Raw genomic sequence first — 24526 nt, forward strand, 5'->3', positions numbered from 1 at the left:
AGCTAAAAATGTTCTTAGCTGTTACTGCTTTTATATTAAATATTTTTCATTGAAGAACTATGAATCACAAAATTATTGATAGTTGAATTTTAGGCATATAACAGTTTTTCTGAGAATGATTTTTACCACTACCAAAAGTATGATGACCTTGCAGGCAGAATATTCTTGGATAATGGTACTTTTAATTCAGGTCCTTAGAAATATATCAACGTTATCTTCTTGCTTGTGAAGTTTACTTAAGAAATATAATATGAATCATTTTGGAGACTCCCTTTTACTTGTGTCTTTGCATTTTTTTATGTAAGAGTATTGTTACTTATTCAGCCATTGATTAGGCTGATTGAATTGGGCATGAACTCCACCTTACTTTTTTCCCCCTTTTTTACAATTTTATTTATTGAATCACTGTGAGAGCAGTTACAAAGCTTTCGGGTTTAAGTCTCGGTCATACAATGAAACACCCGTACCTTCACCAGTGCACATTTTCCACCACCAAAAACCCCAGTATACCCCGCATCCCACATCCTCCCCCTACCTGTGGGGCAGATGATTTCCACATTACTCTCTCTCTCTCTCTCTCTTTGATTACATTCAATATTTCAACACCAGACCTACCATCATTATTATTTGGGAATTTAGCCCAATACTCAGATCGGCCAAAAAGGCGATAGTAGAAAATTTGTTTTCTATTGCTGATTATGAATAACATATGATGTCGTGTGGCTTCATCGTGAGGTTTCTCGGGAGTTCAAGATGCCGTTCATTGATTTAAAGAAGGCCTTTGATTCTGTTGAGATTAGAAGCGGTCATCAAAGCCCTGGCCAATCAGGGCATTCATATTCAATACATCACAATCCTCCATGAGCTGTATTACAGATTCACTACCAGGATTTCACCATTCTACAAAGAAGTGATCATCAATGTCAAGAGAGGGGTTCAGCAGGGTGATACCATTCCGTTGAAACTCTTCAGTGCCACCCTAGAGAACACCATGTAACGACTGGAATGGGAAAGAATTGGAGTGAAGATAGACGGTCAGCAACTACACCAACTCTGCTTTGCTGATGCCATCATTCTAATAACACCAAACTTAGCCAAGTGGCACAAATGCTGGCCAACTTCGACGTGAGTGTGGAAAGATTGGACTACAGCTGAATCTCACGAACACAATGTTTATGAGAAACAGTCTCGTTCCTGCATTCCATTTGCTCTCAATGGAACGACCAACTCCGAATGCAACAGTTATATGTACCTAGGTTGAGAAGTCAACATGACCGATGACCTGGCACCTGAGTTACGCAGGAGGAAGAGAGCAGCTTGGAATGCCTTCAAGAGCATTGAAGAAATAGCTAAGAGGACAATGAACCTCCAGCTCTGGGCACATCTCTTCGATTCCACCGTTCTCCCTGCATTAACATACGCCTCAGAGACCTGGACCCTATGAAAACAGGATGAGAACTCTATTCAGGTCTCCCAAAGAGGAATCAAAAGAGCTATGCTTGGAGCATCACATTTCACTCAAATGAGAGAAAGAATCCAGAGTTCTGACCTCCATCGATGGTCAAGAATCAGGGACGCTATCTCATTTGCCAAGGCATCGAAAATCAGATGGGTTGGAAATGTAATGAGAGTTGGAGACGACCGCTGGACTAGAGCCAGTACTGACTGGATTCCATGGGATGTCAAAAGACTTCGTGGCCGCCCACCTACAAGATGGTCAGACTTCGTCAAGTCCCTGAATGATCGGTTTGAGGCTCTTCGTGTTCCTAGAATGAGCAGATGCCATTGGGCTACACTAGCACGCGATAGGCACAAATGGAGGCATTACTGGCACCTGCTTGAGCAAATCAATGATTAACGGGAAGTCAAGTGTGATCAAGTGTCATGTGACAGCAGTAGTGGGCACACAATTTTGAAATTCTGAAATTTTAACAATTAAATCTGGAGGGATTTCTGCAAAAACTTCCTGGGTTCTGAGATTTGCACCTGAGTCTCTTGGATCATGGCCATTAAGCAGCTTGATCAGGAGCCAGAGAGGCCTTTCCTAGGCGGCAACTCGGGGTCTCGTTGGGGCAGGGAGGAAAGGGCCAGCTCCACCCCCATCCATAAAGCCGCGTGTGTCTTGTCACTGAGGGCCCAAACCTGACTGTCCAATGGCCTCTGGAGGATGGTGGCCACCGAGCTGGCTAGGGGGAGCAGGCGGAGGGACAGCACCCTTTCTGCCCTGGGTGGCCCGGCAACAGTAACCTACTGCGGGGTCCGGACGCATTTCTGCCAAAAGCCACTGGGTTCCGAAATTAGTCTCTGAGTCTCAGGGGTCATGGCTGTTAAGCAGTTGGATCAGGAACCAGAGAGGCCTTGCCTCCATTATATAGCTGAGCCGAAGGTGGTTTGTGGGTGTGTCTCCCACATGCCTAACTTTTGGCCATTTACTTTCTTGGTAAACTTTGCATCAAGTTTTTGGGGTCGGGCCAAAGGCACAGCAGCAATTTTAGGGTATCTGGAAATTTTAAGGCGTCATCAGGCTGCTGATGCACTCGCCTCACAGGTACAGATTGACTGGCTGGTGGCACCATCTGGCGGCACCATACCCCCTTGTATCTTTGCATATTTCTGGTTTTTTTTTTAATAATGTAGGAGTTCTGCTATTTGTTTAGCCATTGACTAAGCTGACGGAATTGGGCCTGAACTCTATATTATTCTTTTTAACTGTATCACTGTGAAATAGTGTTACAAAGCTTTCATGTTTGAGATTCAGCCGTACAATGATGAAACACTCATCTCTCCACCAGTGCACATTTTCCATCACCCACATCCCAGTCCTCACCCTGCTTCTATGGCGGACAATTTCCTCAATATTCTCTCTGTAATTTTGGGCATTATGTTTTGCTCAAAATTTCCCACCACCATTCGAACTTACCTGCCAGAGACAGATGCTAGAAAATTTATTTTTTCATTGCTCATTTTGAATATCATGATAGCTCGCGTGGCCACGATTTTAAATTTAAATTTCTAGATTGTAAGTGGTTGGGCTCCAGAGACATCTCTGTATGGCACTAATCCATTTTGGGATTCAATTGAGAAACTCTGGGTCAGGGCTGTTGGTGCGCTAAGAAGGCACCTGGAGGCAAATTGTTTCTGACCATTTTAAACAATCTTGCTCTCTTTGCCTCTTGCCATTTTGATTACATGTTCTTCGTGTTGCTCTGCTTGAGTTTATTTTATTTGGTTCCCTTTGGGCCTCCTATATCAGTGCACATTTCTTCCTCCTCAGATTGGAGTATTAAGCTATTATTTCTTCCACCAGCAATTATTTTCTTTTCTTTTCGTTCTGGAAATCCTATGACAAAGAGGTTGATCCCCTGATGTTGTGGAATGTATCTCTTAATTTCTCCTCAGTTTTTTTAAATTCTTCTTTCTATCATCTACTATTTATTGATAATGTCATGCATTTTGTTTTCAATGAAACTGATTCAGTTTTTAGCTTCCCCCATTCTGCTGTTAAGTCCTGCTATTGTTTAGTTTCTTCATTTATGTTTTTTCAGTTCCTTCTATTTTTCCTTCGAACTTTTCTCAAACTTACTGTTTTTCTTTTTCAATCAATTTCTAACTTTTATAAACATTGAGGGTACTATTGCTTTGTAATCATTCTAAGGAAGTTTTGAAAGTTATGATGTAGTTGGGAATCTCTCTAGACTTTTGTTTCGTCCATTAATATGGCTGAATTTCTTCATTTTAAACCAGTATTTCTTATGCTGTGTAAAAGCTGGGAATTAAGTTCCAAGTACTAACTGACTTCAGAAGGGACCTGGTAGAAGATCTGTGATATCTGTGACTGACGATTTCTGTTAGGCACAGGTGATCTTTCACGAGTATCAAGGAAAGAAATAGTTACAGCGAAAGTATTCATGCATGTCAATTGCCATGGATAGAGTGAGTTAAGTCCTTTCAAAATTTTGAAACTAAGCTTCACAAAAGAAACATCACTAGGTGTTCAAGTCACTGCATTAGTAAGGCCTGGCTGGCGGCTAAGAGGCTTTCCACTGCCAGTGTCTTGCACTTCTGTGTGTGACCATATGTACTTCCACTCGTCTGCGTTCCCAGCTCAGTTTTCACTTCTGCGACACCAATGAATTGGCAATGGTATGTTTACCACAGCACATCCCGTATCTTGGTTCAGGGTGACCTGGGAGGCTGCTATGATCTCCTGTCTGCCAGGGCATTTATGTTATATGTGTCCCTGTAAGTGGCCCTGGTTTAAATTAACCTAAGAATTATTTGCCAATGATTTATTCTAAATGTTTAAATGTTTCCACACAGTCCATTCCTCAGAAACAGACGGAAAGGGCGACAGCTGCATGGCTTATCAGTTGTCAGGTTTTTATGGTAGGCTTACTGCCAAGCTAGTAATCTCTCACTCTCTGTATGTTGCCAGTTACTGCACTGATTCATTGGGAGCCACCTCTACACAAACTCAGGCCAGCTCCATTGGTTCTGCCTAATGCCTTTACATAAGGAAGACTTTGACCTTAGTTTGTCTCTGTGTTGGAAGCAACTCACAGGTATTGCTTCCTTCCTTGGGGTGGGAGGGTTCTTTAGTCTTTAGTCGTGCTTCCTAATGCTATACCACCAACGTTTCATTGTGGAGAGACCTCTGGAGATGGTAACTGGCTTCTCTGATTAGCCTTCTGGAAAATGTATTGTACAGACTGCTGTATATGACTTTTTTATGTTCATGAGCCCTGAAAGTTTTACATTTTGTTGCCTTTTTTTGGGATCTTGGTCTCACTTTCTTTGGTTTCTTTTAATAGTGACATAGAGTTTTTATGTTCAATTATTTTACCTCCTTTGTCAAATTGATTTCTTGGTTTTAATTTTCATTGATGCAACTATAAATTGAATTATGTTATTTTTCATATAGAAATATTCTAGGGGCTGGAGAGATAGTATACCAAGTCGGGCACTTGCTTTGCATGCACCTGACTTGGGTTCAATCACTGGCACCCCATATGGTCCCTTGAGCCTGCCAGGAGGAGTAATTCCTGAATGCAGAGCCAGGAGTAATCCCTGCACATTGCTGAGTGTAACCCAAAACCAAAAGATAGAAATATTCGACATATATTAATTTTGGAGCCTACTTTACTGTATATTGGTTTATTTTTTTTAACATTTTAGTGGAGTAGGAGTAGAAGCTTTTCTACGATGTCCTCTACAAATGCAGAGTTTTTCTTTTTTCAGCATGAATTTCTTTGTTTCTTTTGGTTAACTAACTGCTAAGTGTAGGTTTTCCAAAATTATATTAAGTAATTGAGTTGAGAACATGCAATTTTACTTGGTGTTGGTTTTTACAAGACTTCAGCTGTTCACTATTATAGCAGATTGCAAATGGTATTTAATTTGCTAAGATATGTTTCTTCTATCCCCTATTGAGATGATTTTTATAAACAGATTTGGTAACTTATAAAAGCTTTTATTTTCATCCATTGATGTGATAATGATTGTTATATTTTATGTCATTTATTTTTCCTTTATTTATGTCAGTTAATAATTGATTTGGAAATTTGAAACATGATTGTGTCACTTAAATAAATCCCTCTTGGTCATAATGTAATACATTGAATTTGGTTAACTAATATTTTTGAGAGAATTTTAGCATGTAAATGTGTGAGGAATATTGATGCAGAGTTTCATAATGGTGTTAATATCTGCTTTGGTATGAGTGCACTGTTGGCTTCATAAAAGGTATTCAGAAAACGTTCAATCTCTTTAAATTTTGGAAATGCTTGTGATGGCTATGCAACAGATCATCCTGAAGGTTTGGCCAACTCACTAGTAAAATGTCTCCCTTGCATTTTTGTGTTTGAAGAAGCTTTTAACATTTTTTCTTTGATACTTTATTACATTCTTCCACTTTATTTGAATCATCATGGCGTACAATGTTGCCATTTATTTGCCAAAAATTCCGACACCACAAGAGTGTCCATTTCCCTCCGCCTTCATTCCAGAGTTCCTCCCATTCTTCAACCACCCCACTCCCTTTACCACTTTTCCATTCTCCTCTGTGGTAACCTTCCAACTGGATACTAGTTCTCAGTTTCTATTTCCTTTGTGTATCTATTACTCCCCTACCATTTTTCTTTATATCCCACGTATGAGAGAAATTATTTTCTTACTCCTTCTAGCTACACACACCCTCTTCAGATTCATGTATATAGAGTCATATTGCATGATTTCATCTTTTCTTACAGCCTCTAGCACTTCATCTTAAAATGTATATGTATATATATATATGAGTGTTGATATGATTTCAATTTTCAATACTTTATCAACATTTTTTTGTGTAATGACATGTGATCTATCTTTAGGAAAGTTCTATTTGCACTTGAGAAGAATGCATATTAATCCTTTTCTGAGGTTAAGAGCATTATAAATATATTTTAAGCATATCTGCCCCAAATTCTCAATTAAAACTATTGTTTCTTTATTGATCTTCTGTATGATAGATTTCTTCATTGCTGAGTGGGGTATTAAATTCCCCTTCTACTATTGTGTTACTGTCAGTATCTCACTGGCCTGATAATAGTTGATTTCCAATTTTTGATGTCACTTTATTTGGTGTATACATATTACCGAGTATTAAGTACACTTGATAAATTAATTGTGAACCATAAATTACCTGTCCCTGTATCTTATTATAATATTTCATTTGTAGCCTATTTTTATCTAAGTATGGCTTCCCCTTTCTTCATTTTTTTGCCAAACCCAATGGTGATAACGGTGATTCCAGGTGGTGTTTGAGTGCCATGTAGTGCTAGAGATCACAATATGGGTTCCTGCACACAAAACATGAGCTACAGCCCTTTGAACCATCTCCATGCTTTTGCCATTGCCTTGTTATAAGGCTGGAATTTACCTGTATGATTTTTCCCAACACTTTATTTCGAGCCTATTGTTATTACTGAGTTCAAATAAATCTCTTGTAGATAGCACAGGTGAGGTTGGTTTCAATTCTCTGTTCCACCCCTTCACTCTGGGACATTAGATTGGTAACTTCAGGCTATGTAAATTTTGCCTGTTTATTTGTGGAGTTTTTTTGGGCGGGTGAAGTGACACACCTGCTAGTGACAATTCCAAGGATCAAACAAACCCTGAGCTTTTTGGGGGGGTGAGGTGACATACCTGACAGTGACAATTCCAAGGATCAAACAAACCCTGAGCTTCTATTTACAAAGCATGTGCTCCAGTCCTTTTTGTCCTCTTCATAGACCAGACTACTATTGTTCAATGAAATTATTGACAGAAAAGAATTTACTGCCATTTTGTCTACGTGCACTCTGGGCGCTATTGCAGCATATATTTGTTGTAAGTCTTCCCTTCTACTTTGGTATTTGTCTATTATGTAGTGATCAGGTTCCATTTAGCTTCTCTGGTTTGTTTTCGTCTAAGTATTTTTGTTTTGAGATTATCATGTGGTTTATGTGTGTGTTAAGGTTATAGCCATGTGACTTAAGGTTATAGTTCATTTTAAATTGGGCGAATTTTAAGATCATTTTTAAGTGTCTCCATTATCACTCTTCTTTTCTTCCACATTTTATGGTAGTGGCAATTGTTGTTATTTCGTATCTTGCTACACAATTACATATGGTTTATTTTTGTTGGTATGGAGTCACACTAGACTATGCTCAGTGCTTCTTTCTGACTCTTTGCTTAAGGATCACTCCTAGTGGTGATTTGGGCACCCTATGCCGTGATAGTAATTGAATCTGGGGTGGTAGCGTGTTAAGGCAAGTTGCTTAACCTCTATAGTGTCTCATGTGGAGTTTCTTTTACAGAAGTGACTTAAGTTTCTTGGAAAGCTAGTTAAATGACAATAAATTACTTTCATTTTTGTTTGCCTGAAAAGCTTTCCATTCATCCATTAAAAATCTGAATGATAACCCCACTTAAGTATTCTTGGTTGGAGGTTTATTCCATTCAGTACACTTTTTATATCAAGTTTCTCCCTTTTGGTTCAGTTCTAGAACAATACTTTTCATAAATCTCAGATAATCTTATGGGTTTCCCTTATGTGTGCCTTTTTCTCTTGCAGCTTTTTTTAAAATGTAGGAGTACTGCTATTTATTCAGCCATTGATTACGCTGTTTGAATTGGCCATGAACTTCACATTACTTTTTTAAAAAATTGAACCACCGTGAGATACATGTTCGAAACTCAGCCATACAGTGATCTAACACCCATCCCTCCACCAGTGCACACTTTCTACCATCATGAGCCCAAAATATCCCAACCCACCATCCTAGCCCTCACCCTGCACCCATGGTAGGCAATTTCCACAATACTCTCTCTCTCTCCTTTTGGATATTATATTTTGCTCAAATTTTCCCACTGCCATTCAAACCTGACTGCCAGGGTCAGATGCTAGATCATTTACTGTTCATTACTCATTTTGAATATCTTGGGTGTCGCATCCAGGTGCTTCTGGAATCCTAGATAGTAAATGGTTGGGTTCCAGAGACATTTCTGTAGAGCACTTATCCATTTTGGGATTCAATTAGGCATCTCTGGACCAGGACAGTTTTCGCACTGAGATGGCACCCGGAGGCACATTGTGGGGATGACAGCAAGGTCGATGAGCATGCTGGGGTTTAGTCCTGGAACCAACATACCTGAGCCTTGTTTGTGGAAGCCCTTGGTCGCTGGGATTCCATCTAGAGTAGGCAGGCAGACTGTACCTACTCCATCTGGAGTGCCCTGGGGAAATTTGCTTGGTATGGGGCCCAGAGACATCGCTGGCTCTCTGTTGTCTTCCAGGGTTCGCTGCTGTGTCTTTGACTTTTGATCTTTTTTGAGATTTATTTATAGGTCTCTAAAGTAAGGCTAATAATAGAGTTTATAAGGTGGTGATGAAATTGGTTTGTGGGGATGACTGCTAGTGCTTCTATGTGTATTGGGAAGTGGGGAGAAGTAGCCCACCCCAACTCCGTGAAAGTCTGGAGATTTCAGTCACAAAACCCGCATACCCAAATTTTCAGCAGATTATATCTTGGTGAGGTCTGTAATGAGACAGTGGAGACAGGCCAGGGTTATGGCGGCAATTTTGGTTTGTGGAAGCAAACAGCTGCTGAGGGCTTTGCCTGGGCAGGCACAGGCCATCCTGCCCCCCTCCAATTTACCCCAGTCTGTTCAGCCATGTGTAGGTCTAAGATTAACTGTGGCTTTTGGTCTCTTTCAAGATTTATCTATGGATCTCTTAGATAAGGCCAATAAACGAGCTTATATAGCTGAGCTGGAGGTGGTTTGTGAGCATGGCTCCCACATACCTAACTTTTAGCCATTTAATTTCTTGGAAAACTTGGTCCCAAGTTGTTGGGGTCCAGTCAAAGGCATAGCAGCAATTTGGGAATGTCAGAAAGCCTGAAGGCACCATCAGGCTGCTGATGCACTCGCCTCACAGGTACAGGATGACCTGTTAGTGACATCATATCCCCCTCTTGCTACTTTTAGGATTCTCTTCAGATCTTATTTTTTTCCATTTCAATTATAATGTGTCTCAGCATGTGTTTGTTTGGATTAATTTTCTCTAACTTTTTTGTGTATCCTGGATTTGAATGCCTAAACTTTTCTCATGATGGGAGATTTTTCAGCTATCATATCATCAAATAAGAATGTTGCCCTTTTCTCTCTCTTTACTTACTGGAACCCCTGTATATGTAAATATTGTTCATGTAAATATTGTTTATGTAATTTAATATGCACATTTATTTTCTTTCTTTTCTTTATCTGGCATCCCTTAGAAAAAATGTAACTTAAAATTGTATTGGTAGGAGTAGCACACCAGATTTGATGAGATACAATTTAGAAGACAATCAATTTCGATTAACAAACTATAAGCACAGAAGGCTTAATCTGTCACAACATTTTAGTAATCTCTTATACAAGGCCTTAAGGGATCCATGGTGTGATACAACAATATTCACTAACTTTCCTCTACGGAAACATTTTTATCAGCATTTTAGCAAATTATTCATAACAAGCAACATAAAATAAATTATTAAGGGCCTGCTATGGCAGCAGGCTAAAGGGGTGGATGGGAAAATTGGAAACAGTGGTAGTGGGATTGGTGTTGGAATATTGAGTATCTGTAACTAAACTAATAACTTAAAAAGTTATTTAAAAATTAAATTAAAATAAAATTTTATGGTTGTAAAATATAAAACCCCAATTTTAAGTAGAAATTTAGTGACAAGTTTTAAAACTCAAATGAACTTGGGAAGATGATAGCGCTGGCATTTGTTTTTGCGAACAAACAATAGTTGGTGTCAAGAAGACTATCAAGAACTAAGATTTTTTCTGTCATTGTAGAACCATAAATTAATACTGGAAAAGTGTAGTCATTAAAATTGCTAATAAGTCATTTTAATTCATCAATGATAAATTGCTGCCTTTATCATCTTGATTAGGAAAGCACAGGATCTACCATACACCCACATACTTTATATATGTGATCATGCATATGAACATACATATTACTGTGTCTTATTAGGGATTAAGAACACAAAAAGCTGATGAATTTCCTTTTATCCTTGTTGTCCTACCTCTGGTTGAGTATTTAATAAAGATAGATTTTTTTCATTTTAAAAAGGAAGTAATAAAATATCATGTAAGGGAGGAAAATTTTAATCATACCTTTGAACCAGGTGGGGCTGTAAGCCCTAAAAAAGCATACACTGCATTATTTTCTCTGGCTTCAAAGAAGGCATCATAGTCCTTTGTGAAAAGAAGACAAGAAGAATTAACAATATGTACTCAATAAAAGAAAGAAAAGAGTGAATTCATTCAAAAATATATAACTGATTAAACTAATTTAGAGAAGACATGCCAATTCCTATAATGCTAGAATTCTAAAAAGACGAATAATAGGTAAGACTTATTGAATCCAATTTAATGTCATTAGAAGATACACTTTATTGTGGGTCAGAGACTGCAAATCAGCTTCTTCTGTATCATCTTCCTTAGGGGAAGCATCTTTTTCCACAGCTCAAAGTAGCCTGCTCTTTGCCACTAAGAGGTGTATTAGTTTAATAATGAAATAGAAGTTACCATTATTTTAACCCATTATTTATGAAAGTGGAGATTTCCATAGATCCAGTAGTAGAATAGCTATTTAACTTGATATGTATGAAAATAAGACTAGTGAATATTTACTAAGAGATTTCAATACAGGCATTCAAGATAGGCCTCACATGACTAACACTGGCTGTCATCCTCTATGTTACCAAACACTCTACAAGATAAATAGAAATACCTAAATTCAATGATAAAATATAACCAATACAAGCTTACTTAGAAGGTACACTTATTGTTTAAACTAGCCTTAGTCTGGTTCACTTAAAACACATGGATGCCCAAATTTATATAGTATTTAAATAAATGTAATTTTAAAATATTTAGAAAACACATGGAGATAAATTTGTTCAACTAATTTGTTCAAAGTTAAGGGAAGTCATAATTTCTGAAGTCTTTCGATGTTACTGCACCAATAGATCACTAATTACACGTTGCTGCTGCTGTTTTAATTTAGCACCTATAATTCCTGGTATTTGGAATACCTGAAAATATAAAGTTTAAAAAATTAAATACATTTATGGACCTAGAAGTTTGGAATTTCCCCCCTAAAGATACAGCAACATGTATTTCTTATTTAAAGATTCTTTCATGGGGCTGGAGAGATAGCACAGCGGGTAGGGCGTTTGCCTTGCACATGGCCGACCCGGGTTCGATTCCCAGCATCCCATATGCTCCCTTGAGCACCGCCAGGAGTAACTCCTGAGTGCAAAGCCAGGAGTAATCCCTGTGCATCGCCGGGTGTGACCCAAAAAAGCAAAAAAAAAAAAAACCCAAAAAAAGATCCTTTCAGCATCAAATTGTTATGAACCACCATTATCTCCTCAGGATTAATTTAAATAATATTTTAGTTGGGCTGGAGCAATAGCACAGCAGGTAGGGCATTTGCTTTGCACGTGGCCGACCAGGGTTCGATTCCTCTGCCCCTCTCGTAGAGCACGGGAAGCTACCGAGAGTAACCAGCCTGTATAGCAAAGCCTGGCAAGCTACCCATGATGTATTCAATATGCCAAAAACAGTAACAATGAGTCTCACAATGGAGACATTACCTGTGTCTGCTTGAGCAAATCGATGAACAATGGGAGGGCAGTGCTATAGTGATACAGTGCTAATATTTTAGTTAATCATATTGACAAAGAATGAACTCAAATATTAAGCATATATGCAATTCTATACAGAGATATATAACAAACTACTCAATGTAAAGGTAAAGGTAAAGGCCCTCCCATTGATCGTCGATTTGCTCGAGCAGGCCCAGTAACGTCTCCATTGGAGACTTTGTTGTTACTGTGTCTGGCATATCGAATACTCTCGGTAGCTTGCGGGGCTGGAGCGATAGCACAGCGGGTAGGGCTTTCGCCTTACATGCGGCCAACATGGCCGACCCGAGTTTGATTCCTCCACCCCTCTCGGAGATCCCGGCAAGCTACCGAGAGTATTCGATATGCCAAACACAGTAACAACAAAAGTCTCCAATGGAGACGTTACTGGGCCCGCTCGAGCAAATCGACGATCAACGGGAGGGCCTTTACCTTACCTTACCTTACCTTTGATATCATAAACTCCTGTGCTGTTTAAATGTATTCTTCAGTGTTCTCTCTATATATTTAAATGTATTCTTCAGTGTTCTCTCTATATACTCAATGTAAACAAACATAAATAACATTTTTTTAAAATTTTGGGGCCACAACTGACACAACTGCCCTTCTTGCCCCCACAGACCACAAATTGCCCCCCACGAATGGCTCTCCTGCACGGCCATGGCCCCAGAGGCACAATGACTCAATTCGGAACTCAGTAGCTTTGGGCAGAAATGTGAATGGACTATGCAGTAAGCTACGGTGCCATGCCCCCACGGGAGGGAAAGGGTGCCTGTCTCTTCCGCCTCCCCCCCCCCCCCCCGCCCAGCAGCACAGTGGCCACTACCTCAGAGCCTATTGGACAGCTTGCTATGAGCTGGCAGTGATGGGGCAACTGTGGCATCATGGGATGGGGGCAGAACTGGCATGTCATTCTTGTCCTGCTGAGACCACGAGTTGCCCCCCACCACCACCACGTGTGGCTCTCCGGCATGGCCATAGACCCAGAGGCACACAAACCAATCTTGGAACTATGCAGCTTTTAGCGGAAATCCCTCCAGATTAAATTAGTAAAATATCAGAAATCCAAAACTCACAGCTGCTATTGCGGCCATGTGACACAATATGGTCTTCATAGCCAGCAATAGAAAGCAAATTATTTTATGATGCCTTTTCAGCAGGTTTGATTGTTGGGGGGAAATTCCAAATAATAATGATTCATCTTTTGTCTAAATAATGAGTGTAATCAAAGTAGAGAGAAAGTTAAGTGGAAATCATCTGCCTCACAGGCATGGGGAGCGGTGGGATGGGGGTATATTGGGGTTCATGGTGGTGAAAAAGATGCACTGGTGAAGGGATGGGTGTTTGATCACTGTATGACCAAGACTTAAACCTAAAAGTTTTGTAACTGTTCTCACAGTGATTCAATAAATACATGTTTTAAAAATTTAAAAAAATCTATTTAAAAGTATTACATCTTAAAAAAAAACTGACAGTGCTCAGGTTTACTTCTAGCTCTGCAGTCAGGGATCATTCCGGATGAGGCTTGGTGGATCACATGAAGTGCTGGGAATTAAATCAAGGTTGGCCGAGTGCAAGGCAAGTGCCCTACCGTCTATCCTATCACGTCAGCCCCTAAATATCTTAAAACACAAGTTAAAAATCTAAGAATCATTGAAAAGATGATACTAAAATGATACAAACAAAAACATCTCTTGTAATTCCATAAATTATGAAAGAAAGTAAATCCTCAAATACACTGACATCTGATAGTGTCCTTTAACTGTTTTACATGTATAAGCAGGCACTTGTCCTGCGTATTGATCGAGAGACCAGCACTTATTACCAAAGTGATATACAAGGGATTTTTAATCTTTCTAAACCTTCAGACAGGCACCAGTCTGTGGACTGGTGGTTGAAGACCACTGATACAGAGGATTCTAGTTGTTTTCATTTCAATTGTTTTGGGATAAAATTCGATTATGGTTTGCTGACTTTGATGTTAGAGCAGAAGTTTAACAGGTAGAATCCCCCACCAAAAATATTCAGAAGATCAATGAAACCAAGAACTGGTGTTTTGAAAACCAAACAAGATCAAGAAACAACTAATAAGACTCACAAAGGAAGAGAGACCCTAATAAACTTGCCACAAGTGGGGTTTGGAAGGGAGGGCAACTAGGAGAGAGAAGGAACAACTATGACAATGACAGTTGGAAATGATCACTCTGGACTAGAACTGAGTTCTGAAAGAAGGTAAAGGGATATATAAGACAATCTTTTGGGGCCTATATTTCAAATTCTAATGCCCAAAAGTGGGGAGAGGAGAAAGAGAGACAGAGACAGAGAGAGACAGACAGACAGAGACAGAGACAGAGAGACAAAGAGGGAAAGAGTGCAAATAAAAGTGTCTGCCACAGAAGCATAGAGGAAGGCTAGGGTATGTGGTGGGAGGGAAACTGGACATTGGTGGTCAGAAATGTACACTCATGGGGGAATGGGTATTAGATCATTGTATGACTGAAACCCAATCATGAACAACTTCGTAACTGTGTATCCCATGGTAGTTCAATTAAAAATAAAACAAATGGAATTTTAAAAAATATTATCAGAGATCAATTAAATAGATTACCTATTTTATTTTGCTATTTATGTATTAAGCAACTAATCTGTACAGAACTCTGATTTCCGTGCTAAGAATGAAAGAGTAAAGAGAAACAATAGAAAGTTTCACAGTCTGCTTATTCTCTAAGAATGATCTATAGTTCTCTGAAGATCTTCCAGAACTGCTTAAATGTAACCCTTAGAGATACAAGGTAGTATATAAGTACAACTAGCAGCAGAGAAAGTTCACTCGGTCATGGTACCACAGACCTAACAAATATTTACGGCATCACACTGTGTGTTGCTACTCAGGTATGCTGATCAACTGCAGTCATGTGCTAGCAAATGTAAATTTCCCCCTTGGCTGCAAAGATCAACTCACTGTATAGCCAAAATTATATTAGGTTCATAAAGCCATCCCAGTTGCTTTTTAGTCAAACTGGGCTTTAACTGAGTATCAGTTGCCAGACACCAGCAACTATGAACCCTGGGCCAGAGCATAAGCTAGTTTTACCTCAGGCTGCTACAGGGCACTTAGATCCATAAATCCCTGCACCTATTCAAGCTTAATCAAATGCAATCACAGGAACCAGATCAATCTTAAAACCTAAGTATCTAATAATTAAACAGCTCACCTTTTCCAAGAAACTCCACCTTTCATGTTTCACCAAAAATAATGACAAGCCTAACTATTCAGCCACAACGATGGATGAAGAGAAAGTGAAAGTGTTTAGTTATATTAAAGCTTTCAAATTGCCTGAGGAATATTTCAAGTTAGTAAGCTGATGTTTAAAGAAATGAAGACATAAGGTTAAAAGACCATCAATAATTCCGGACAAAGTGTTTTAAACAAAAAAAATCATTCTAACAGAAACGAAGGAGTTGCAGAGTTTGGTGGTAAAACTAATATTTATATGAGCAGGACTCAGCAACAGAAAAGAAGCCAAAATATGAAATGATGACCTCGGGCAGTGTTTCTCAAACTTTGTGGCTGTTGTCCACTTCTAACAATTTTGTGATCCCCTGTCCTCCTAGTAGGTACCAGGGTTTCATGCTGTGGTCAACCATTAATGTAATTTTCACCTGTTGGACTTTTATTTCCTGGGCCATACCTGGTGGTGTTCATGGCTTATTTATGGCTCTGAACTCAAAGATCACTCCTGGAAGTGCTCAGGGGACTATATAGAGTGCTGGAGACTGAAACCAGGTAGGCTTCGTGCAAGGCAAGAGACCTATATGTTACACTGTTGCTCCAGTTACACCTGTAGGCTTTTAGGAATATCTTGGGGGTCCATAGGTGGATGTATGACCACTGGTTGAGCAACACTAACCTAGAAGATAAAGTACAGAAAATCATCAAGAAAGATGAGGAAAGAAGTTGGAATAATAGTAATATACCCTGGCACCACGTATGGCTCCCCCCAAGCACCACCAGGTGTGGTCTCAGAGAACAGAGCTGAAAATAAGTCCTGGACTCTGCCAAGTGTGCTCCCCCAATAAAACTATAAAATGGACTTCTATAAAAGGCAAAGAACACTCAGAATCAAAAATGTATGTAAAAAACAAAATGGAAAAAATACAGTAATAAAAATCACCAGACTGAATTCCCGACAAATTTACATTAAATTTAAAAGGCTATGAAAAAGCATAAAATTTCATGTGTATATTACACAGTAACCTTATATCAAGAATATGTAGAACTAAGTAACAAGAAGAGGCAAATTGAAGCAGAACACTACATTTTAAAAAGACAGTATCGAAATCTCCAAGCTCACTGTGAGCAGGAATGGGCCTCCTCCCCCATCTCCCAAGTTTACCAACAGCTTGTCAGTCACACCCACAAACTGCCCCTGGCACCATATAAGCTCATCAATAGCCATGATCCAGAAACTCAGAAGTAAAGTCCCCAAGAGAGCGACAAAGGCCTCACCCATGAGTGAATTAGCTTTATAATCATATTCTAAATTTTAGAATTCCTGGACCTCTCATAATCTTCACCACTGATATACCAAGATTAGTATACAACATTTGATTGGGTTTAACAAAAATGTTTGTAATATTTTATACAAGGGCTTGATGGCTCCAGGATGAAATACAAAAATCTTCACACACTTTCGTCTGAGGAAGTTTTATTGGATCATTTTTAGTGAATTATTTATAACAAGCAATAGAAAATTTATTGTTTTGGATCTGCTTTGGAGGACGGGCTTTGGAATTTGAGGTAAAAACATCCGAAATATGGTGGTGAGAAGGTGCAATAGTTGTGGTATTGGTGTTTGAATATTAAATGTAATGAATTATTGTGAACAACTTTATAAAAATAAAATAAAATTTAAAAAATAAATAATAAAAATAAAATAACAGAATTAAAATATAAGCAAAGAAAACAAGGAAAGTCAAAGGAACAAAATCAAACAATAAAAACATTGGAAATCTTCACTGAAAAATTGGCAACGATTCCTTTGTGTCAATTTATCTAAATGTCAATGGATTTAAGTCCATTTTAAAGAAACACACTGGTTGATTTGATTATAAAAATGATACAACCTTCTACTATTTATAATAAGCAAGTTTGAACTCTCACCATAAACATGTTTAAAGTAAAAGGTATAATGTTATAGCAAATGATATACTGAAAATTCATGGAAGGTCATATTGTATCAGACCAAATAGCACTCAAACTGAAAATGGTAATAAGAGATAGGGATGGATATTATATATGATCAACATGGCTAAAGTTCTGTGAAAGGGCTGGAAGACATGATGTTTTTCAGTTCCTGCAGTGTCAGGGATACCCAAGCCACCTCATCAGTGCTAGGGACTGCCTTCCAGGACTTGGCGGACTATTGGATGTAGGAAATGGAACCCAGGTTGCTAGGTCTGAGCGCTGTTTTACTATCTCACAACCCCTACCTCCATTTTATTTTAAGTTTTTTTTTTTAACAACTACTGACAGATCTGAGAAGAATAGCAACAATATAGTAGTAGACTAACACTCCCTTCTCATCATTGGACAGACCACTAATACAGAAAAATTGGTAGGTAAATAAAAGCCTGAAATGAGTAACTAGGTAACTGGGATTAATAGACATATATAAGGGTCCTCATAATTCAAGAGTATATACTCAAGGAGTTGTATATTCAATAAGTTGAATATACACTGTTTCCAGTAAACATGGAATATTCTTCAGAATAGTTCACATGCTGGGGCATAATTCAACTGTATATATAAAGTCATGAAAACAGATATCACGTCAGGTCTTTTATTAAGACTACAATGGTGGGGGGAGGAGCTGGAGAGATAGCACAGTGGGTAGGGTATTTGCCTTGCACGTGGCCGACCCGGGTTTGATTCCCAGCATTCCATATGGTCCCATGCGCACCACCAGGAGTGATTCCTAAGTGCAAAGCCAGGAGTAACTCCTGAACATTGCTGGGTGTGACCCAAAAAAAAAAGACCCCACTACAATGGCCATGAATTCACAAATTTACATAAAAAAGAAAGTCAGAAAGGTGCCAGAGCTATAGTACATCAAGTAGAGTGCTTGGCTTGCAAGTGACCAAGCTCGGTTCAATGTGTGGAACACCAGGGAGTGATACCTGAGTGAAGAGCCGGGAGTAAGTGCTGAGCACTGCCAGTGTGTCCCCGCATACAAAATAAATTAAATAAAATAAAAAAAATTTAAAAAAAAGCAAAAAATCCATGAAAAACCAAAATTTGGGAGATAAACACACTGCTCCATATTGAAAAAAGGTTATCCATCCGGGATGGAGTCTAATGTATCAAATCTATATAGGATGGAGTTTTCTGAGTTAAATCTATACATTCTGCCACAAGGACACGAGAAAAGGATTCTTACAGTTCAAATTTATGCAAAAAACTCTCTTTGTGAAGGGACTCTTACAGTTCAATTTTAAACAAAAGACTCTCTTTGTGATCGTAAATCAAAAGACTCCCCAGTTCAGATAACACAATGTGCTGCTTCAGAATGGCCTTGCAAATCAGCAACTTATACTGGAGAAAAAGATTTGCCAGGAATGTCTAAGTTTATTTTCCTTTGCATAAGCTCACATGATTCTTTGTCTAAAGACTACCATTTTTACGTATTTAATTTACCCTTTCTTCTTTTCATAGGTTCAGAGTTTTCTATGATCTTTGGTCTTCTTTTTATTTTTACGACATCATTCTGGGCTAGAGTTATAGGACAGTCAGTAGGCCGTTTGCCTTGCACGCGGCCAACCTGGCTGACCCAGGTTCGATTCCTCCACCCCTCTCGGAGAGTCCAGCAAGCTACCGATAGTATCTTGCCCGTACAGCAAAGCCTGGAAAGCTACCCGTGACGTATTCAATATGCCAAACATAGTAACAAGTGTCACAATGGAGACGTTACTGAGCCCGCTGGAGCAAATCGATGAACAATGGGAGTGACAGTGACAGTGACAGTGACAGTCATTATTCTATCTCTCCATGCCATTGTATTACTCAACTGGCATGACCTTGCTTCTGTCCTATCATTTTCATGGTGCTCAAAACCAAAAATAATAGAATCCACCCAATATCTTACCAGCATTACTTCATAGCCTCTTTCCTAATCTGTGGAAGTTGACAGGGTTGGGAATACATTTCACAGTTTTAATCAAGTTCTGAGTCCCCAACCATTCTGTTTAACTGTATGGGTGATAGAAGATCTAATTTATCTGCTCAGTCCTAGGATTAATTATTTCCGGTAAAGCATCATACTTCACTGGGCTCAGAGCTTACTCCTGGCTCTGTGTTCAGGGATCACTCCCTGTGGGTTTCAGGGGACCATATGTGGAGCTGGGTTTTAATCCAGGCTAGATTTCTACAAGATAAATGCCCTATCCATTATACTAACTTCCACATCTCATCCCTGGATTATTTCTAAAACTAGGTCTATTTGTAGGAATGCCCCTTAGATATTTGAAGCCTGCTGCTATTAGGACAGATATACTTGTAGGGAAGCCCCATACATATTTCCAGGCTTGTGCTTTATCAGCCAACTCTGCAGACAGTTTGTTAATTTTGGAGAACTTTTAGTGTGTATGAACTGAGCTCACTGCTATAATATTTTCCCTGGAAGAAATTTGAAGCATGTCAAGTCTGCCTCTCTCAACTATAATACTCTCCCCAAACTGTTATTATTTTGAAAACAAAAGGGTAATTAAAGTTCCTTCTGTTTGAGACTTCTTTGATATGAAACCTGTACCTGTTTCAGTCCTATCTCATTTCTAGGATATCCTTTTCTATAACCTCTCTTCTTTCTATTACTCATCCTCATCATTGTTTTATCTAGGCCCAGAGAGACCCTACTTCCTCTCCAGCTCCTCACCAATACTCACGCCCCCCCCACACATACCAGCAATATTCTAACCTCTTCACAGTTTGTTTCTCTTGTGAGAAGGGGCCAGTCAATTTCCCCAAGCCTTGCCTCATAAGGGAACCCTCAACAAGTAACTTCCATCTCCTATAATTGTGGATTACAGATCTGACCGATAGTCAACTGCCTGTTGAGCTCCAAGGTTCTCTCAGGCTCAGCTGACTGACCTCTCAGATGCTAAACATAGGGTAACTCAGATAACAAACAGACACGTCTTTTATTTATTTGATATCAGGTGACCTAGTCAGCTTAACCCAAAATTGAGGGACCTCTTTTTTACTTTCTCATCCTCTGTGGTTTGTGTTCAAGAACATTATTACAGATCCATTACAACCCCTTCCCTTATACTGCATTCTCTTTCTGTACTCACCCATTCCTTTCTAATTATTCCACCATTCTGAGATATTTTTTAAAGAAATCTCATGCTTACACTCAAGTTTACTTTTGCTCTTTCCCCAGCTACCCTCCAGGCCAATCTAAGTGGAACCAATAGAAGGATGTTCCTTTAGCTTCAATCCTCCTTTTCCTCGGTCATCTCTTTACTACAAGGCGTTTTTCACTAATATCTCCCTCGCAATATAAGATCGGATTTCTCCTCAGGTATAGGACACTTTTATTTCCAGAAATTTCTTCTCATAATTCCTCAATCAAAATTATTCTCCAAAAACCACCTCAATATCCCAAATAAATCCCAATATCCTATTAATGCTAATTCCAGCTGGGACTCAAACCCTCATTACTAAATTTCTCTTAACCAGTCTGTGCTATACCTCATTTCCTCCCTACTTCCACTCACTCATCTGCCTGTTAAAGACCCTAATGTGTCTTTTCATCTTGACCAGAATTTTTTTTCAAAGAAACATTTAATCTAGATGAGACACACAGCTGAGGTGGAGCTGATGGGCAACTATAGTTTGGGTGACATTCGAACTGAAGTAGAAGATAATATGATAATGTAACACTGTTTGCAGGTTTTGTTTTTCCTCTGAGGCATTCAGTTCGAATAAGATTCCCAGCCTTCCTGACAGTTTTTTTTTTTATCATATGGGAGTTCTAATTGATGTAAGAAAATGAAAAATAATGCAATTGATATTTCGGCCCTTACCAGAACCCTCCCATTGGCCATTGGCAGTTCAGTGACATTTTTTTTTATGGATGAACTTTTTTTTTATTAAAAAATTTTTTAATAGTGAGACATCATGAGGTAGAGTTGCAGACTTGAACATTTTTGTGCTTAGGTTTCAATTATACTATGATCAAATATCCATCCCTCCACCAGTGTCCATTTCCCACCACCACGGATCCCAGCATCCCTCCCACCCCCCATCCCCTCCATCCGACCCTGCCTCTGTGGCAGGGCATTCCCCTCTGTTGACCAGAATTTTTATCTATTAATGAAACCATTATCCCTTTATTCCTTATTCTTAGTGGTCTCCAACTCTTGTATCTCCCCCTGCTGCATACTATCACTCTATTTTGGACCTCAAAGATGTTTATTTCACTATCCTCCATGGACCTAGCCTTATGATATATCTTTGCTTTCAACTGGACCAACTCTGATACCCACCATACTCAACATCTGACTTGCACAGTCCCAGTCCCCCACCTCACCCCCAGCCAGGGATTTTTAAATAGCCTCCATCTTTTTGGTTAAACACTAGTTTTTGATTTTTCTCAACTAACTTCAAAGAATCATCTATTCTGATATGTAACTGACCTTCTATTATGCTCATTTTCTCTATCCCTATCACAGTATGAGTATCTTTTTCTCTTTTTTGTCATTTTATTACTCCTGTAGCTATGCTGCTGTAAAATGGTTCAGTAGTTCAAGCTGGGAAACAGGCTCATACCTTATCTAATTCAAATGCTATACCTTGTATACTTTCTCTTCTCAATCCCCCAAATTCATTCCTTCCTCTGATTTCTCACCCAAAGCCATTTATTTCTATTATCTTATTCTTTAAAAACATTAATGATTTTTGTCCCTGAATTTGTTACTTATTGGAGTGTCACCAATACAAATTGATTCACAAATGAGCTAAGTCTTCTAGTTAACTATGTCAGATTTGTTACCACTTGAAATATCCTTATATACTTATATATAATATGCCTACTTCAATGTACACTCCAAGCTCAGAGCTCACACCCCTATTCTACAGTATAAAAAGGCAAGTAAATCCTTAAACTCACAACAGCACCAATATATATTTATGAATGGGTTTGTCTTGGCCCTCCAGACAGCATTCCTGTTCCTATAGCAGTCAACTTCAATGACTGTTCTGCAGATCTGGCTACTTTTTATTCCCAGATTTCTCCTTATAATCAAATTGAAATTGATATCAATACTGAAATCTTCTGCTCTATGGACCTACAATTAATGGTTAGACACCTAGTCTTCACTACATCTAAAGTAAATATAACTGCTCTACACTGCCTTCTGTGAAAACACCAAAATACTGATAAGTCCACAAGTTTTTTTCAAACTCTTTTCATTGCTCCCTCAGCCTTAACTATATATAATCAATGGATTTATCTATTTCACAGAAAGATAATAAATCCCCAAATCCTTTCCAGGTTTGATTACACAAACCTGTTGCATGGATTAGGACATGACAAGCTACCTCTTTTATTCTCTCTGATAAACTTAACTGCCTTCTGCTTAAAAGCCCATCAACTACTCATATATTGGTCGCAAACTTTGTTTTCTTATTTTATTAGTGAAACACCATGAGGAACAGTTGTAGACTTACAAATTTTTGTGCATGGGTTTCAATTATACAATAATCAAGTACCCATCCCTCCACCAGTGCCCATTTTCCAGCACCATGGATCCCATTATAACTCCCATCCCCTATCCCCCCCTTCCCACACTGCCTCTGTGGCAGGGCATTCCCTTTTGTTCTCTCTCTCCTTTTGGGTGCTGTGGTTTGCAAAAGAAGCATTGAGTGGCAATCATGTTCAGTCTATAGTCTACTTTCAGCATGCTTCTCCCATCTTAGGTGGATCCTCCTACAAACCCTTTATTTGGTGCTTCCTTCTCTATCCTAGGTGCCTTTTCCCCTAGCATGTGTGTCTGGCCTCCAAGCCATGGAGTCAACCTCCTGGTACTTATCTTGGCTATTCTTGGGTGTTAGTCTCCTATTTTGTTACTTTATGTTCCCCAGATGAATGCAATCTTTCTATGTCTTTCCCTCTCTTTTTGACTCATTTCACTTAACATGATACTTTCCATGTAGTACCACTTGCAAACTTTCTTTTCAATCCAATAACACAAAAGCTTACAGATACTGAAATGACTTCAGTAATCTCTAGGCAATGGTGTTGGTCTTTCATATTTTTTTTCTCAGTTGACTCTTAAAAATAATATTCATAGTCATTTGGGGGGGGGAGCACACATGGCCATGCTCAGAGCTTATTCCTGGCTCTCTTCTGAGATTTCTATTCCATCAGGGACCAGATGGAATGCCAAGAATTGAACCTGGGTTGACTGTGTGCAAGGCAAGTACCCTACTTGCTATACTACTGTTCTGGTCTCTTATCCATAGTCTTTTTTCCTTTTGGGTCACACCTGGCGATGCTCAAGGGTTCCCCCTGGCTCTGCAATAAGGTATTACCCCGGCGGTGCTCAGGGGACCATATGGGATGCTGGAAATAGAACCCGGGTCAGCTGCATGCAAGGCAAACGCCCTACAGCCCTAAACGCTGTGCTATTGCTCCAGCCCTCTTAGCCATAGTCTTAAGACAGCCTACCTGACATCTGTTGCAACAATTTTGATATCCATCTTGCTAGAAGGATTTAGGGAATTTATAATTTCTCCTTGTATACAACCTATCAGGACTCTATGATTGGTGTGGCACTCAATCTTTCCAATGCCTTAGCTTACACAGAACCTACGCCCCTATTTACTTTGTTACTGGCTGATCTTTCCAAATTATCCAGTTCCTATTCGAGAATTAATTTGTAAAATGGAAATCTGTCTCTGTACCTGCTCATAGTCAAACAAAAAGTGCTAAACTAGTCCCCGTCCTTCGTTTAAATGGAAAGCTGCTGTCAGGAATAGGAGCAAGAACAACCAGTACAACATGCCCATCCAGGCCAATGATTAGCCTTAACATTTTCAGGGGAAATAAAAGTCTTAAGAATTTTCATAAAAATCACGCAAAGACAGCTAACCTCATTAATGCCTGCAGTATTGCAGTATTAGAGAATAGAAGGGCTTAGAGTGCCTCATAGTCAACAAAGGAAGAATTTGTGCATATTTGGTGAATAGTTTCATTATAATGTTAATGAACTCGTAATGGTCCTCAATACCCTGGGACAAA

The 24526-nt window shown here is 39.1% G+C and overlaps 1 protein-coding gene across 1 annotated transcript in view; it reads right to left on the bottom strand.

Annotated features, from left to right (window-relative positions):
• The window catches only part of SH3BGRL (SH3 domain binding glutamate rich protein like), a 144619-nt gene that overhangs the window by 12350 nt on the left and 107743 nt on the right, over positions 1 to 24526 (bottom strand). Inside the window, exon 3 of the mRNA XM_056124170.1 lies at positions 10687 to 10767. Coding sequence (XP_055980145.1) covers positions 10687 to 10767 — 81 coding nt within the window. The remainder of the gene's footprint in view (positions 1 to 10686; positions 10768 to 24526) is intronic.

The sequence above is a fragment of the Sorex fumeus genome, unplaced genomic scaffold, assembly GCF_029834395.1.
Source record: "Sorex fumeus unplaced genomic scaffold, SorFum_2.1 ptg000050l, whole genome shotgun sequence".
In the NCBI taxonomy this organism is placed as follows: Eukaryota; Metazoa; Chordata; class Mammalia; order Eulipotyphla; family Soricidae; genus Sorex; species Sorex fumeus.